The 17,534-nt window shown below is 36.7% G+C and overlaps 2 protein-coding genes across 3 annotated transcripts; both read right to left on the reverse strand.

Annotated features, from left to right (window-relative positions):
* Window positions 1-2,164: 2,164 nt before the first annotated feature.
* On the reverse strand, window positions 2,165-8,238 carry fis1 (fission, mitochondrial 1). Its single transcript, XM_074624762.1, has 5 exons — window positions 8,082-8,238; window positions 7,518-7,650; window positions 5,051-5,127; window positions 4,812-4,917; window positions 2,165-2,977 (listed from the first exon to the last, which is right to left on the reverse strand). Exons 1-5 carry the CDS (start codon window positions 8,124-8,126, stop codon window positions 2,874-2,876), a joined length of 465 nt encoding a protein of 154 aa, XP_074480863.1. The 5' UTR covers window positions 8,127-8,238; the 3' UTR covers window positions 2,165-2,873.
* Window positions 8,239-8,914: 676 nt separating this feature from the next.
* LOC141761392 (cytidine deaminase) lies at window positions 8,915-13,192 on the reverse strand. Of its 2 annotated transcripts, none has more exons than XM_074624771.1 (6): window positions 13,109-13,192; window positions 12,374-12,418; window positions 12,134-12,256; window positions 10,565-10,676; window positions 10,408-10,465; window positions 8,915-9,226 (listed from the first exon to the last, which is right to left on the reverse strand). In XM_074624771.1, exons 2-6 carry the CDS (start codon window positions 12,378-12,380, stop codon window positions 9,101-9,103), a joined length of 426 nt encoding a protein of 141 aa, XP_074480872.1. In that variant the 5' UTR covers window positions 12,381-12,418; window positions 13,109-13,192; the 3' UTR covers window positions 8,915-9,100. The 2 variants fall into 2 exon arrangements, with proteins under 2 accessions (XP_074480872.1, XP_074480871.1); XM_074624770.1 differs by lacking the exon at window positions 13,109-13,192 and adding an exon at window positions 12,512-12,792.
* Between the last annotated feature and the right edge of the window lie 4,342 nt (window positions 13,193-17,534).

Genomic DNA, 17,534 nt, shown 5'->3' on the forward strand with positions numbered 1-17,534 from the left:
TACACCCTGTTCCCAGATGTATTCTCTTTCTTCATGGTGATTACACATTAATATCTCTCAGCTATGTGTTTAAACCAGCGGATACTCAATGAACATTGGCCCTCGTAACTGAAACTCACTGAAGCTGATCTAAATTACACCGGGCTTGATGAATCATTGATGTTAAAGTGTGTTAAAACTGCACATGAGATGAGTCTGACGACAATTCCAGCTTTGGTTAGTGGTTAAGTTTATTTTCTGCTGCTCTGATTGGATATTAGATTCATTATTGGGGGACCTTTACCCACCCTTATCTCTTTTCGTTTACCCACTCCATCACCTCTTTCACACCAAAGAAGATTATTGTTTTCACTCATCTGTCCCTGGGGAGTTTCGGTCCCGTCAGGTGGGTTAATGAGTAACACCCCACAAGACTGATAACACACCACACACCTGATAGCCTCCATAATAGCCTCCATAAGCCTTCCTGTCGTAAAACGGTGCCTGAGACTTAAATTTATCTGGGGGTCAAGATGTGAAGACGGTCGACAGCTAGTAAACCAGGCCAGGCACGTTTTTTTGTTCAAACATGTCCAGTACGGCCCAATCTTAGTGCTAAAGACTCCTAGACACTTAGATAGTGATGGTGATAATGCACTCTCTCCCAGTGTCCACCAAAACATCGTTGTAAATTTAATAGTCAATAAATGACAGTGATAAGAATTGGACTTTGCTCCATCAACATAAGATTCTTCTGAAAATGACTGATGCATTTATCAGATGCAGGTTGACATCAATGGAAAATTCCAGTTTCCTAGTCTTTCATAACTATTAAAACGTAAGACATACTCAGAATATTCTTTTTTATGCAGATGATATAGCTTTGTAGGCATTTAGCTCGTCTTTAACAATGTCTAGATTACAGGCTGCCTTATACTCCTTACTGCACTACACTTGTTTTACAGACATTGCTACCAGTTATTTTACTGTTTACACCAAAAAATATAAAAAGTTTGTAACATATAATACTTTGCTACAAGGGATGCACCAATCTGATGCCAGTAAAAAGTCGATACTGACTCAAATAGCTGGATCGCTAATCTGGGTCCGATAAATTCAATTAAATTCTATGTTTACATCTGATTTCACATGTACGTAGTACTTCATGCGTCAGTAGCACACCGGTAGAACGCATAGCTGAGGGAACTAACAACAAACGTGAGCTGTTCGGAGGTATTTCACGCTCGCTACGCCAACAAGTTCTACGGCTACTTGCAATATCTGCAAAGCCAATGTTTCGAGGGGCTGCAGTGGCACTAATACATATTCTATTCACTAGTACATATTGAATTGCCATTTGCAAAATGCATTGCCATTTGAATAAAGAGGTCAAAAAAATTCTAAATAACTGCACTGCAAAATAATTAATTCCTGTTAAAGTTTTAACCATTGTTGCTGCATTTAAAAGGTTTCAAATTGAATTGTATTTGCTGTTAATTTTGAAGATTTTTTACCGAGTTGCTGGTGCACAATTTATTATTTTACTAATAAATAATTCCGTACATTTATATCCATGTATTTATTTGTTACATTTTGTTTTACAAAGTTAGTAGTAAAGCAATGTTTAAGCCAAGCCTGATGTTGTCTTACACATGAAAGAATGATCTCAGTCACTTCCACACAGTGAGGCATACAGCTCATTAATTAAACACTGGTATCGGATTTGTACTCGGTATCGACTGAATAACTTAGATTGGTGCATCCCTAGATTAATGTTATATACAATTAGAGCTGAAGCAATTAGTCAATTAATCACTTGGCGACTATTTTGATAATCATTTGTCAGACATTTTATATTTTTAGCTTCTCAAATGTGAGGATTTGCTGCTTGTCCCTTGTAATTAATTTAATTATTTTATTTTCTTAGTTTGTTTTGTCCAACTATTGGCTGGACGAAACAAGCAATGTAAATGTGTCATTCTGTAAATGTTATTTAGAGATGTCTGATTGTTTCTGACGCTGTTAATGTATCAGCTTTTGTGTGTGTTTGTTGTATGTCTTTTCTTCTTTCTGCACTTATTTCTTCTGCTCTCAAAAGAGATACATACCAGTGTGTATGGTACTCCAACACTGAAGCAGTTGTCATTGAAGACCTCGACAATAATTTCCTGAGAACACAAATCTCTCAGTTCAAAATCATTTTATTTAACAAGATGGAAACAACCCATTAAATGTAGCACAGGTAAATGTATTTTAAATGGCAAAAATGATTAATTTCCAAGTGTGTTGCCTCCCTTATTTTAAAGTACTATTCAGAACAAATGTAAAGAAACCTCATGTCCAAAATAAATGCAAACATCTCCTCACTTACAGCCTTCTACCAGCAGCAATGCAGTCATTGCCACCTCAACAGCAAACAAATCACACCATTGCTTGTGGTATTACAAGCACTTCCCACTACACCCATAACACTTTCCTTAACAATTCTTAAAAATAATTAAACAGACAGTACAGAACCACAACTGCACTTTTAGAAGGATATTATTTACACAAAATGTAAATGTGAACTTAGGAAGTTTAGGCTGAGGTGCAAACTAAAGTAAGAAATGACTGAAGTGCATCCTGACTATCCTAGTTTATTTACAAATAATGAGAAAGTGCCAAGCTATGGTGTGTGAATAGACAGCCAAGTAATCATGTATGGTGAATCTCAACCCTGTTACAATACGGTTATTCATTGGCGTTAATCAAACCCTTTAATTTGTGTTGCGGTACATACAAACCAAAATGTTACATCCTTCAAGCTCTCTCCACAAACTTTTAATTGTTTTAATGCAGGTGAAGAGTCAGTGTGTCAGTCCAGCAAAATGAAGACACGTCGTCCCATGTCCAGGTTAGGATTTAGCAGCTCCCTTTGACACAGCCAAGCCGATGAGGCCCGCCAAACCGGCCACGCCAAGACCGATTCCCCCGACGATCGCCATGCCAACCAAGCCGTCTAGATGACAACATGTGAATGTCAGCATTGTGGTTTTACACTCAGGGGGAAATACTCACAAGGGAAAAATAACTGGTGAAATAAACTATTCTGTTACGACTGGTACGAGGGCTGTCACGATATCAGATTTTCACTACACGATTATTGTGGCGAAATTAATTCAACGATATTATCGCAAGAAAATTTGAAAAAATTAAAAATAGTCAGTCAAACTCATCTTTAACTTTGTTTATTGTGCATTTTATCTCTTTTTTGGCAAATGAATTACATTAAGAGTAGAGTCTGTAACTCACTGATGTCATTTTTGGACAATAAAGTTTATTGTTAAACTGTAAAATATCCTGCCTCCATAACATACTGTACATAAATACTGTCCAAAATGACATTAGTGTTTGGAAACAGTTAACTTCACTGGGAATTAAATTATTATAAATAACTATTAATAGAAAAAATTGCCAGCTGTCAAATGTGAGGCTCAGAAAAGAAGAGAGAAACGAGAGAAAGAGAAAATTAGCGACCATTTCCTGCCCTTTCGTCACTGGCGGCAAGCGTCTGATGATGGCCTTCCTGAACGCAAGTAGTGACTCCGCTCTGTAGCCGTTTTTGAATGGCTTGTAGAGTGTTTACTCCCCTTCTGGTACAGTCAGTGTGTACATATATTTAAGGGTCACTATAACCTGACAGTAGTACATGAGACAGATAATCTGTGGAACAAAATTATGTCTCTGTGCTCATAATGGCATTTGCAAGATTTCACTGCGCCGAACAAAAACAACCAATCGGAGCCGAGCAGTATGTGGACAGCTGTCAATCACTGCTCGCGAAACACGTGAACTCCGATCAAACTGTCAAACTAGGCAGCGCTGGTCAAATATGAATCAATATTCTGTTACTGTAATGCCTATTTCGCTCCTCAAATGTTTTCAGAAACATATTTTAGCGTACTGTTTAGCTGTAAAAGGAGAACGTTTGTGATCTGGCAGCTATGTTGAAAACAGTCGAGCAAACGTTCTCATTTCACAGCTAAACATTACGGTGCCACGCTGCACTGACACAGCGTCAGATGAAAATCTACAGTTTCCCTTGAATGAATTAAACCTCAGCCACATTGTTTTGAAAATGAAAACGTTTTTGCCCACTGACATGGAAACACACGTCTCTTCCTGTCTCTCTCCATACTGCTCTGTTAGCTACTAGTATCATTTATATGTCTCAGGATAATTCACCAAACATTCAAAACCGTTTACAGCAAGAGAAAAGACATGGATTTTGATCAGATTTTGATGTAAAAATACTCTGATACTGGTTTTTGACATACATTTGGCATATACCAATGAACAATTAACACAGACTAAAACTGGGAAAATGTATTTTTCATTTCATGGGGACTTTAAATTTGCTGTTTTATGTTACAAAATGCAAATGTTACCTTTTTGTTAGTGTTTGTAATGTAATGCGTCTGTTCAAAACATGGTGGCTTATGTAGGTAACGATCATTTTTGTGCTGGTTTATAGTTTTAATTATTGCTGAGGTTGCTGTTACATTTCTTGACTCCAGCTGTATTTTGCCCTGGTGATTTAGAGCTAGTACCCTGTGTAGAATAACATAGGGCTGACACTACGGTCAGCTGCTTCGCGACTCACACAACACGCGGCTTAATATAATATAATTAAATCGGCTGACTGATAACTCGGTTGGGCTCTATTTAAGAGGCGCTGGATTATTTACTTTGATATTATCATATTTGTATTATTAACATGGTCAATAATTGTTTTTTAAAATATCACGGTTATCGTCAATACTGGTTTATCGCGACACCCCCCTAGTTCGTACCTTTCTTTAAAGCCTTGTCGATGAGTTTCTCCAGCTCCTGAGCCTGCTTGTTCCCCGGCTCGTTCTTTAGAAGAGTTCGGATGTACTTCAGGGCTTTCTCATATTCCTGGAAGAAGAACAGGGGAGAGGAAATACTCTCAGATGTGTGCACATTTTAAATGATGTCATCAAATGTGAGGGCTGCATTAAATGTTTAAACATGTTAAAACCTACAAATTGACTTTAGGAATGACACTAACTTTGAGTCTGTAGTTGGCCACTGCCAGGTAGAACAAGAAGTCCCGGGAGTCGTCCTTTGACGCTTTCTGAACAAGTTCTAAGACAAAAACAAAAGTTAATGTGTTACATCAGAATCAGAATAATACTTTATTGATTAATGACAGACCATGCTCCCTTTGCAAGCAGTGAAGTTGCCATGTCCCTTGTCTGATCCCTTCTCAGCAACATTCAGACATTCAAAGTCATTATTTGTATAGTAACAGTAACTAGAGCCTCATTATAACATTATTTAGCTTATCACAGATATATCAGTATCACTGTATACGACACATACATTCTATAACAATCACGCCAAAAAACACTATCACTAAATTCAAATGTAATAATAAACCTTTGAGTTACATGACAAATCTTATACTTTCACAAATTTCACAAACAAGTCCTTCCCAAACTTAAATATTTTTCTAGTTGAATTAAATTTGTACACAGATACATTAGCCATTATGACAAACAAAAAGTGAACATACATTGTTATATTTTTTAAAAATATTTTCTTTATTGTAGCCCCTGTATATTGACTTTTTAAGTTATTGTTTATTTATTATGTTTGGATACAGTATTTTTCATGTTTCATTTATTTACTTTTCATATTTAATTTGATTGACATCTACACTGAAATCTTTAATTGTGTAAGAATGACCATGACCTGCTGAATGTCTGTCTAGTCATAATGTTCAATGAAGACAAAAAAATGTCTCAGTACATATCTGAATTGTTTAAAAGGGGCAGTGTGTAGGATTTGGCAGCATCTAGTGGTGTGGTTGCAGATTGCAACCAACTGAGTACCCCTCCGCTCTCTCCTCCCTTTCCAAGACTGTGGTAACGTGAGCCACCGAGGGCAAAAACATGGCAACGCCGTTCGCCTCGCTCAAGAGGTCATCCTTACCATAATAACACTACTTTAGGAGCAACGGAAGTCAGACGGCGGCTGCGGGGTACCACGGTTTTTCAGTCTACGGCTCACGTTACTGCAGTTTCACAAGAGTGTTGGAGAACTACGGTGGCCTTCAGGTAACGTAAAAACGTGAAAGGCTCTCTCTAGAGACAGTGTTTGGTTTGTCTGCTACTGTAGAAACATGGCGGAGCAACATGGCGGACTCTGTGAAGAGGACCCACTCCCTATGTAGATATGAAGGGCTCATTCTAAGCTAACGAAAACACAACGATACTTAGTTTCAGGTGATTATACACTGATGAAATCATAGTTATGAATATTATATTCTTCTTTTCTTTAACCTTTATTTAACCAGGTTAGTCCCATTGAGATAACAAACGTTGGCATGCCATAGAGTCTGCTTCTAAAGCCTTCATTAAAAATATTTAATGATACCAGCTCCTTGATTTTTAGGTCATTTTGGAGCAAATTCCAGGCTGAGGGTGCAGCCTACGGGGTGCCAGTGCAGGCCATCCCACCCGAGAGTACAGCTCACAGTGGTGAGTCAGAGCTTTACAATTTGTGATGAACCTTAAAGGGACTATTTGTAACTTTCAGAAATGCTTCTTAACAGCGACACCTGTGGCCGTGAAATCAACGAAAGTCAGCGTCGGGCTCGCGCTTGCTCGCTCTCAATATACCTGAACGAGCATCGCTCAAAACAGTGAGGCGACACAAGTCAGCTAAAACCACAATATCACTCTATATTTCAGCTGCTTGGCAGTAATGTTAGCTGACCAGACGAAGGTCTCTCCATGAACATGATTTAGATCTGATCCTAGTGTTGGCTTTTCCTGCCTAAGTGCAGGCTGAGGCAGCGGGGCTCTGCAGCATGTCTCCCTGCTCTCCGTCCGCAGCCGGAGAGAGCAGAGGAGACACCGGCACCCGGTCGGTAACGAGAAGACAACGTAAATCTCTGTAGAGCTCCGTCACTTCACAAGACACGGAAAGCCTCTGTTGGTCTGGAGGAGCTGCAGCAGTTATTTCTGCACAAACGTCCCCTGTGCATTCACTAGATATTCTCAGAGCTAAACTAACTCTTCTGCAGTGTGGAGTGAGCGCGCGTTCACGTCTAGAGGTGGAGCGAGCTGAGCTGTCTGAGTGAAGGCGAGCAGGCAGAGGAGGAGGGTACAGCGGCTACACGCGAACGCGCATGTGTGACGACCCGCTACATTTATGCGCGTACAAAGTTACAAATAGTCCCTTTAAGGATGCATGGTAAGCTACATCAAGCATATGAAGGCACTGAGCAGAGGCATGTACAAAACATCTCCATAATCTAAAACCTTTTAGAAACAACAGGGGATTTCTGCTAATAGATCCCCTGAAATGTTACACACTGGCCCTTTAAGAACCAACTTTAAAAGTGCCTCATCCAATATTTTGGATTTGTAAACTCTCAAATATCAACATCAGCCTCATAAATCTACTATTAGTCTGTAACTACAACATGTAGCTCTGAGTATAATAAGCATATGATTGCATTAACTTACCCTCCAGGAGCACAATCCCCTTCTTGATGTCCCCTGTGTATTTGCTCCTGATCAGACACCAGGCATACTCAAACTTAGTTTCTTTGGAGACGGCTCCCTTCACCAGCTCACTGTTGTATTTCTTCTCAAATTTCTGTCAAAACAAAAGCAGAAGTTGAAGCCATGAACTCATGAAGGTAGTGAAACAAACACACAAACACAGTGCTTTGCTCAACATGTAGTGTTTGTTTTGGCAGATCATTGTGTGTAATGCTTCCTCTGAGGAGAAACCAGTAGTTAACCTTCAGCTTTAAGGTCACAGAAGTACATATCATTCCCCAAATCTGTTATTATAAGAGTCATATAGATACATTAGAGGATGTCATCGTTACATCAGTCACATCAGTAGCATTAGCATTAGCTAGAGAGGTGACGCCTCAAAGTACGTCGCTTTTTAACCAAAGTTTCAGCCTTTTTAACCCACGTTTCAGAATTTACCGAGTGAACACATGTTGCTAAGACATCACCATGTGTTAATAAGTATGTGTTTGTGAATTGAAGAGGTGTAATCGTGTGTAAACTTACTAAAAGGTCTTCTGGAGCGACCACATCGCTCACTACAGCCTCCATGTTGTTGCTTCCGGAAACAGATTCAGGCCCCGCCCACTTTATGACGCACTCATTGCGACGTCATCTTTAGAACTCTCTAGTCTAGTAAACTCTCTCTGTTATCATAATTATAATTATAACAAAGATGATTATCATAATAATAGTGATTGTACTAATGATAGGAATGCTGCTACGACAAATAATAATAATAACAACAATAATAATAATAATAATATTGATTATATAATAATAATAATAATAATAACAACAATAATAATAATAAAAGTGATTATATAATAACAATAATAATAATAATAATAAAAGTGATTATATAATAATAATAATAACAATAATAATAATAATAAAAGTGATTATATAATAATAATAATAACAACAATAATAATAATGATTATATAATAATAATAATAATAACAATAATAATAATAATAAAAGTGATTATATAATAATAATAATAACAACAATAATAATAATAAAAGTGATTATATAATAATAATATTAATAATAATAACAACAATAATAATAATAAAAGTGATTATATAATAATAATAATAACAATAACAACAACAATAATAATAATAGTGATTATATAATAATAATAACAACAATAATAATAATAGTGATTATATAATTACAATAATAACAATAACAATAATAGTGATTATATAATAATAATAATAATAATAATAGTGATTATATAATAATGATAATAATAATACCAATAACAACAAAAATAATAATAGTGATTATATAATAATAATAATAATAACAACAATAACAAAAATAATAATCGTGATTATATAATAATAATTATAACAACAACAACAATAACAATAATATAATGATGATAATAATATAATAATAATAAATCACACATTTTTAGGAGAAACAAAATATGTTTAATTGTTTTCCTAATTTGCAGTGTCGCTATAACCCAATTTAAGGGACTTTGCAGCTCATGTACTAAAAAGTGACGTCTAAGGATCCTGCTGATACGTCTTCAGTTCCTGGCGTGTAAAGGACAGAGGCAACAGTTCACTCAGGCTGGTTTCTCTGAAAGATCCGTCCGGCTTGATCAAGTATACAATCCAGTCTGATCCAAACTGGTGAGAGAGAGAGAGAGAGAGATGCACAGTATTGAAGGAGAAAGTACCAACATGCAAGGTCAGAGCCAGGATTTATATTAACGCTGGGGTCATGAGTGTCATATGTATCCTACTCAGACACACAAAAAGTCTACATTTTTATATTTAAATATTTCTTTTTGTATTTAACTATTTAATTATGTGTTCTGTGAAATATCAAGGAATAAAAATCTAGTGGAGAAATAATAAATCCTTTATCTATGTATTTCTGTTGACCTAAAAGTTTCCAAATTTGGAGTGAAATGATAAAAAAATAAAATACTGGAATCAGCACATAAAACATCCAGTAACGTCACTCTACCCACATTGCTGAAACCCCCCAAATTCCCTGGAAAAAAAGAATATGACCTCAGTGTCCTATAGCTAAAGCCATTGGCTGCAGTATGCAGAATAAATGTCTTACATTATATTTTAACCAACAAAGACTAAATGTGCTCTGAAACCAAGAAAGTTAACAGTTTATTTTGCTGCTTTAATCATGATTTCAAACGGGTTCTTCAAGTGACACACAGAAACATTTGTTTTCATTGTTAAAGAAATTTAAAATAAATAAAAAAATAAAATAAATCATCTTTTAAAAGTTTTATTATGATAGCAAGAAAAAGACAATAGGGTCATATTCATCTCTATTTAATTTACTGAACAATGCTGCTCTATTTAACGAGGAAGCTATAAAATGTTACTATGCTCGGTTATTAGTATTAATGTTTAACGTACCTGTGAAATACAGTAACAGGGAAGAGATATATAGTGTTCCTGGTTCATACACTGCAAAAATCGACCTCTTATCAAGTCATTTTTGTCTGTTATTCAGTCCTTACAGTTTATTTGAGAATTTTTTTCAACTTATTCAAAATTCAAAATTGCCTGGTGTTTTCTGAAATTAAGTTTTCTTGATTGTAGTGCAGTGACTTACCTTAATCCTTTTATTCTTTTAAGGATAAAGACATTTGTTTCTAGCTGATTTGATTTGGAGACAAGCTGAACTATTCTATATTCTGAAAAAATATATTATTTAATTATTTAAAAAAAACAAATTTTAGGGTTAAATCATAGACAGAAATGTCTTAATAAGATGGAAAGATTTGAAGTGTATCATTTCCTGATTGTCTGTACCGGTCATAAAAGAGCTGTCTCACCTCCGATAGCACCTGTCGACATGCTCCACACGGCGCAACAAAGTGGTCTTTGATATCACTGCATGGAAGAGAGGAGAGGATAAATGCATCAGAACATGTGCTATATGAAACTCTTAATGTGTCACCAAAGTCATGACACTGACTGTCTCAGTCTCACCATGTCACAGCGATGGCAGTGAACTGTCTGTGACCTTCCACCACGGCCCTCTGGATGGCCGTCCGTTCAGCACACACTGTCAGACCGTAGGAGGCGTTCTCCACATTACAGCCTGAAAACACACAAATGCTCAGACTCTGGACTCTTTCACAGGGATAATAAAAAAAAGTGTTTAGATTTTCTTTGGCTTTTTCTTAAATATATAGCCTACATTTATTCTTTTATGAGTTGAACACTTAATTCTCTTTGTTTTTATATTTTATACCCCCTCTTTCTCCTTTACCCACTTTATAATTTCTGTTTAGAAAAGTGTTATATGAAAAATGTTTGCTTGAAGTATCAAACTAAAAATACTCATTATGCACTGTTGTTATATTACTGTATTATTACTGATGCATTTGTGTGGGCACAACATTTTAACAGTGATGGAAGAAGTATTCAGATCCATAACTAAAGTAAAAGTACTAATACCACATTGTGAAAATACTCCACTACAAGTAAAAGTCCTGCATTCAAAACCTTACTTAAGTAATGAATGTATTATCAGCAAAATGTACTTACATTTTGAAAAGTAAACGTATTCATTATGCAGTCAAATATTCCCTGTCAGTGTTATCCTATTATATCTGATGTTTCTGGATTACTATTACTGCTGCATTACTGTGTATGTTGCATTTTAGTGCTCATCTTAACTCCTTCATATACTGTTAGGTAATTTAATCTACAGCAATGCATCATATTCTAAAAGATCATCATATATTTGTGGCATTGCTGTCCTGTGAGAACTACATACTGTATCTCTAAAAAGTCAGCTTTTTGACAAGGCATTTTCAAACAGATCCAAGAGGGTTTTTAAAGAGTTTTTTTATCTTAAGCTGTAGGAGAATATTCTCAAAAGCGGGGCGCTGTCGGGGACGATAACGTTTTTTTCTTCTTGCTTCAGCCCCGGCACCGACCCGCTTTTCCTGCTTCAGCCCCGGAGGCTGAAGCAGGAAAAGCCAACACTAGGATCAGCATTGATTCATGGAGAGACCTTCGTCTGGTCAGCTAACATTACTGCCAAGCAGGTGAAATATAGAGTGATATTGTGGTTTTAGCTGACGTGTGTCGCCTCACTGTTTTGAGCGATGCTCGTTCATGTCTATGTAGAGCGAGCACAAGCCCGACGCTGACTTTAGTTGATTTAACGGCCACAGGTGTCGCTGTTAACAAGCATTTCTGATTCTTACAAACAGTCCCTTTAATGAGTTTGTCTATAAGCTCATCTACTTTAAAAAATGGTTTATAAACTATTGTAATTTCGAACTATAAATTGCATATATGAAAACAACCTTGAAAAAAGGGGGGAAAAATGGTGTACGGTCTAAGACCTGTTCTATATATAAAGCGTCTTGAGATAACTTCTGTTGTGATTTGACGCTATACAAAAATAAATTGAATTGAATTGAAAAATAAAGTATGAAAAAAAAAACATTGTGTTTAAGTACAGTAGTCTCTTTCCACCACCGCACTTCCAGTATTGCTGTGTAGCACATGAGAGAATAGAAGTCACCTGTTGTGTGTGGTTACCTGTGATTATGGCTCCATCTGCTGTCAGTAGTGCTGCACCGACAGGGAAGTGGCTGTAGGGGCAGTAAGCCTGGTCCCGGGCCTGCTGGCACTTTGACACCAGCTCTTTCACTCTATCTGCGTCTAGAACACACATCACAAGGATTTAACAATCAAAACAATACGGATTAATAGCATTTATGACGAGCTGCATGATGATGTGTTCAAGGGTAAAAAAAAAAGTTTGTTAAATGAACCCACCTGCCATTGCAGAAGAAGACAGTTTTCACCTTTTTAGTCCAAAAGCTGGAAAAACAATTGTTGTAAAGTTGTGTTAATGTACAGGAAATGTACAGAGAGGAGAGCGGTAGGGTCCAGACCTGAACACGTATTGTTTACCTCCACGTCTGTGTCTGTGTTGGACGAACAGTTTGGGGTGGGGGCCTGGACCTGACTGAACCTGACCAGACTGGTAAAAGCCGACTTTTGTCAAAGTTTCTCGCGAGAAAAGTGATGTTGAATGTGTTGAAAACAAAGAGGAATAAAAGAAAAACACATATGACAGAGAACCATGACAATACAATTAAAGCTGGAATGATTAGTCGACTAATAAAGAAGTTGATGGATACAAGAATGTTTGGCAACTTCACCCTTTTTTTTTTTTTTTTTAACAAAATGTTTATTCACTTTTGCACATTTGGAAAATACATAGCTGCTTTAGTTTAAAACGTTTATACAGTATATACAGTATTGACAATAAACAGACTATTAATAAAATTGCACAAGTGGAAAGTGATATTGCACAGTGAGAATGAAACAAAATTCCACCTGAAAATATTACACAGTATGAATTTCACCTGAGTAGAAATAATGATAAGGATATTGCACAGTCATTATACAGTATAGTGCAGTTATTGTCAGTTTTTGGTGTAATAATAATAATAATAAAAAGAAAGAGGAAATTAGAAAGAAAACGGAATAAATAAACAAAAATACCTTTAAAAAAGACATGTTAATTTTGTCCAAATTCACGATTAAATCGGTACAGCGCCTTATCACTTTGGTATTTTTAAAATAAATAATTACAGGAGCTCATCGGTTTAAAAACGTGACTGTCTTAACATGGAGTTCTGCTGTAATCTTTTCCATTGTGTACACTTTCAACCTTTAACCTGCCATTGATTGATTTTTTTGCAACCAATAAAAGGATATGCAGCACGCATTCCTTTCGCTGTTCCATAGCGCCATCAGGGATTGCTGCTATAATATAAAACAATGGGTCTAGTGGTAAAATCAACTTTCAAATAAGGAAGTATTTCTGTATGAATTCCTTCCCAGTATGATTTCCATTTTGGACAATCCCAGAAAACGTGTGTGAGATCCCCAACCTGTTTACAATCCCTCCAACACAAATGTGTTTTACTTTGGTCATATTTTGATACAATGAAAGGAGTTCTAATATACTGAATTCTTTCCATAATGGGCTATTCGTTATTTTATGTCCCCCTTCGCACACTTCTTCCCATGATTCGTACTTAATAATAACATTCATTTCTGCTTTTCTTTTTCTCTTATGTGATATTAAACTGAGCTGATAAGACATGTAAATCAACATGTACAGTATTGCTGTTCTTGTTTTAACGTGTTTCACGTGTCTCTTGTCATTACACCTGCCCAGGGACTGCAGTTGAAGATTAGTTGTTTAATGTTTATTAATGTGCACTGTGCCTGTAAATTTAAACCGTATAAATCATTTAAAAACAAGCAGTTTTATATGACATAATCTTTGCCTGTTGGAAATTGGGATGGGCATTATTATTGTATAAATCAAACAAATAATGAATAAAGAAAATAATTGCCAGATTAGTCAATAATGAAAATAATCATTAGTTAAACATAACTACACTCCCTGCCTTGTGCTGGTAGCAGGAGTTGATTGAGCTTGACGTCCCGGAGGCAGCTTGTGTACTACCTTAAAACCTGTCTGGTCTCATGTGGTATGAGTCTGTAATCTGATACCTGGAGGACACTAGGTTAAAGGGAGACTAACAAATCCACTCCACCACGTCCTCAAACTTGAGGGTTGGGCTTGGGGCTAACAACTCCACACTGTAAAATACCATCTTGTTACAGAAACTACAATGAGCAAAACTATTGTCACCAGGCCCAGAGTAGATCCCAGCCACCCAAACTATTTGGGTGGTAGTATGATCACTCCTGATGAAAGCCGAAAGGAAGTCAGGATTGTGAGAGAGGGTCTACTTGGGCCAAAAAACGAGATCCGCCTTGGAGCATGGAATGTTTGAACCATGTTTGAGACCTCCAAGACAGCACAAGTCCTCAGTGAGATGAAAAGGTATCACCTGGAAACACCATCCTCACCCAGAGATATACACAGAGAGCCATCCATAACCCTGCCATGACACAGTTAATCCATGAAGGACAATGGGCCACCAGAACACCCCTCTCCATAATACTCCAAAACAAACCACCATAACTATTATTTTATCTTATTCTTTTTAATCTTGCCTTAATTTGATTTGCACCCTGACTGACAGCCAGCCACCCCCAACCCTCTCAAGCACACAGTCACATGATATTGATCTTGCCCAGTTATGTTGGCTTTTTTTTTTAAAGTTTCCTTTCTTTATTTATTTATTTGTTTATTATTTATTTGATTTTTTTCTTCTTTCTTTAATTTATTTTTCTCTCCATTTTGTTTTCCATATCCATATTTCATTTTATTTTATTTTGTTATGAGGAAAAGGAAGAAAAATAAAAAAAGAAGAAAAAAAAATAAAACCTCAACTGGCCGGGCCATGATGCCTCAACACCAACTGGGCTCCTCCTCCATCTCCTCTCTCCTCCCTCCAGCGATTTCCTATGATTAGAAAAGGGCATAAGCCCTGAGCTATCAAACCAGGCTCACGAATTTACGAGTACGAGTACGTATCACCTGCACATCCTGGGGATAAGTGAAAGTCACTGAAGTGGCTCCGGACATCAAGTGAGCTGGACAAGATGAACCTGTCATGGGGAGAGGCCCAACATGCTGCCAAGGACAGATAGATGCAATGGAGAGAGCTCATTGAAGCCTTATGTCCCATAGGGGATGAAGAGAAGTGAGTGAGTGACACTCTCTCATATTATTTCTCCCACTGCCCAAATTGTGATAAAATCCCTTTAAAGCCCCATTCAGAGTGCACAATGCAATAATATTTGGTGTATTTACGCACACAGATAATTATATAAATCCATCCATGCCTCATACATTCCCATAAAAGTCTCTGTTTGTTGCTGCAGGACTCATCATCACATAACACAGCAGTCCTTTGCAGAGTCTGGACAGGAGGACGCAAACCACAAAGGTCTCCCACACTGCGTTCCAGAAAGCAAATGTGTACAGGGTCTTATTACAGTACAGACCATCAGCAGCTTCAGGATCATAGTTGGGCTGGTAGACTGAGAAGACCCACACGTCACCTGTTTAGGAGCATGGGACAAAAACATTTAGTTGTAATCTGTTATTCTTTTTGGGATAAAATATTCTGTATGTTTAGATTATAGGATCTGTGATATGTTTCATCCTTATACCTGCCAGGATCCATGTGAAGAGAAACAGGTTTATGAAACACAGCAGACAGGCTTTGAAGCCTCTGGGGTGCTCCTGTGGCTGAGCTGCATCGCTCTCACAGGGGAGGGTCACAAACGGTATCATCAGCAGCGGTACCAAAGCCATCCCTAACAGGTAGTTGGGAATGTTGGGTTGCTGAGGGCAGTCCTTGAAATACACAACACCTGTGGACAGACGGCGACGTGAGCGATGTGTAATAACAGAACGGTTGTTGAAAGATTATATAGTAAAACATCATGTTGAAGAAAGAGGATACTGACCAAAGATGACTTGGGCCAGAAGTAGGACAGCCCTTACTACTGTGACTGCAACTAGAGGGGTAAGATACAGGGGGAAAAAAGTCAGATTCAAATTGGTAACGTCAGATTAATTGCATATTTTTGCATTTAATATATATTTTTTACATTAGAAAAAAATAGCAGAAATGTCTGTTTTTTTTTTCTTTCTGTGAAGCACTTTGTTTTGAAAAGTTATATACAAATAAAGGTTATTATCATTAAATTAAATTCAATTAAATGGAACTATGACCAAGACCGTATTGTAATAATTTACTGTAGTTTAACTATGTATATATATATAACTACATAAATGTAAAATTATTAATTTTATTATTTACATTTATACACTTATATTATATCCCCAATATCCCATACTCAAAACACATTTAAGGTAACAGCAATTTCATTACCTTGAGGACCTTGAGTTAAGAATTTTGATACTATGAATGATAAGATTATTATTATTTTTTTTTTTTAAAAGTCTGATTCAAATTGGTAATGTCAGATTAATTGCATATTTTTTGCATATATATATTAGAAATAGCAGAAATGTTTTCTGTGAAGCACTTGGTTTTGAAAAGTTGAAAAGTTATATACCAATAAAGGTTATTATTATACACATAATAAGTGTGTATTAAATACACACTGGGTGTACCTAATAAACTGCAACTGAGTCTCTAATATACTCACCTGACAGCCTTGGGGGTCTGGGTGGTGGTGGTTTCACTTGAAGCCTCAATATGGCACCCACAGTTACTGTCACCGGGCGGCCTGTAGACGGGGCTAATGAGCAAACACATAAACTGGTATTATTCTTGCACAGTTTCTACACTTGATGAAGAAGCCTAATGTGTTATGAAAGTAAAGGGAAAGTAAAAATAAAATGTTGTTTGCTTTAAAAAAACATCCAATACATGTCTGGGTTTTTCCCATTGATCAGATTGTAGGTACCAAACACCATCACTATTATAAACGCAATATTAACATTGTTTTCATTATCATTCTCTTATATTGTTTTCATACTCAATCCAAAAGTGAAACTGTGGGTGATAATTTCTGCTGACACTTAGAGTTTGATAATAAATATCACACAATCATGTTGGATGTTTTGTTTTTTTATCAAAGCACTACTCTATATATGAAATGAAGTGAATATTGCTCAAAAGAAAACCATTTCTTGAAAGAAATACACATTATTAAACTTAAAATCTCCTTATTTGAGAGGCCAGCGTGTACGCTTTGCTCAAATTTACCACAGATCACCTAAAATACCTGACACAGGCTGCACTATTAAATGTATGCAATTATGCAAGAACCCACTTACCTGCCATTGCAGGTGAAAAAGCTTCCTGTCCCTGAACGCGTCGTCAAATGACTTAACTGGTGCTCTAGACACACTTACAGGAATAACTGGGGATTACTACTAGGTGATGTTTTTATACTATGGTCAGCACTGAACAGGACGAACCTGTTAGTACATGGGATGGCATGTCAAGAAAGTGAAAGTAAA

This window comes from Sebastes fasciatus, chromosome 22 (assembly GCF_043250625.1).
Source record: "Sebastes fasciatus isolate fSebFas1 chromosome 22, fSebFas1.pri, whole genome shotgun sequence".
NCBI lineage: Eukaryota > Metazoa > Chordata > Actinopteri > Perciformes > Sebastidae > Sebastes > Sebastes fasciatus.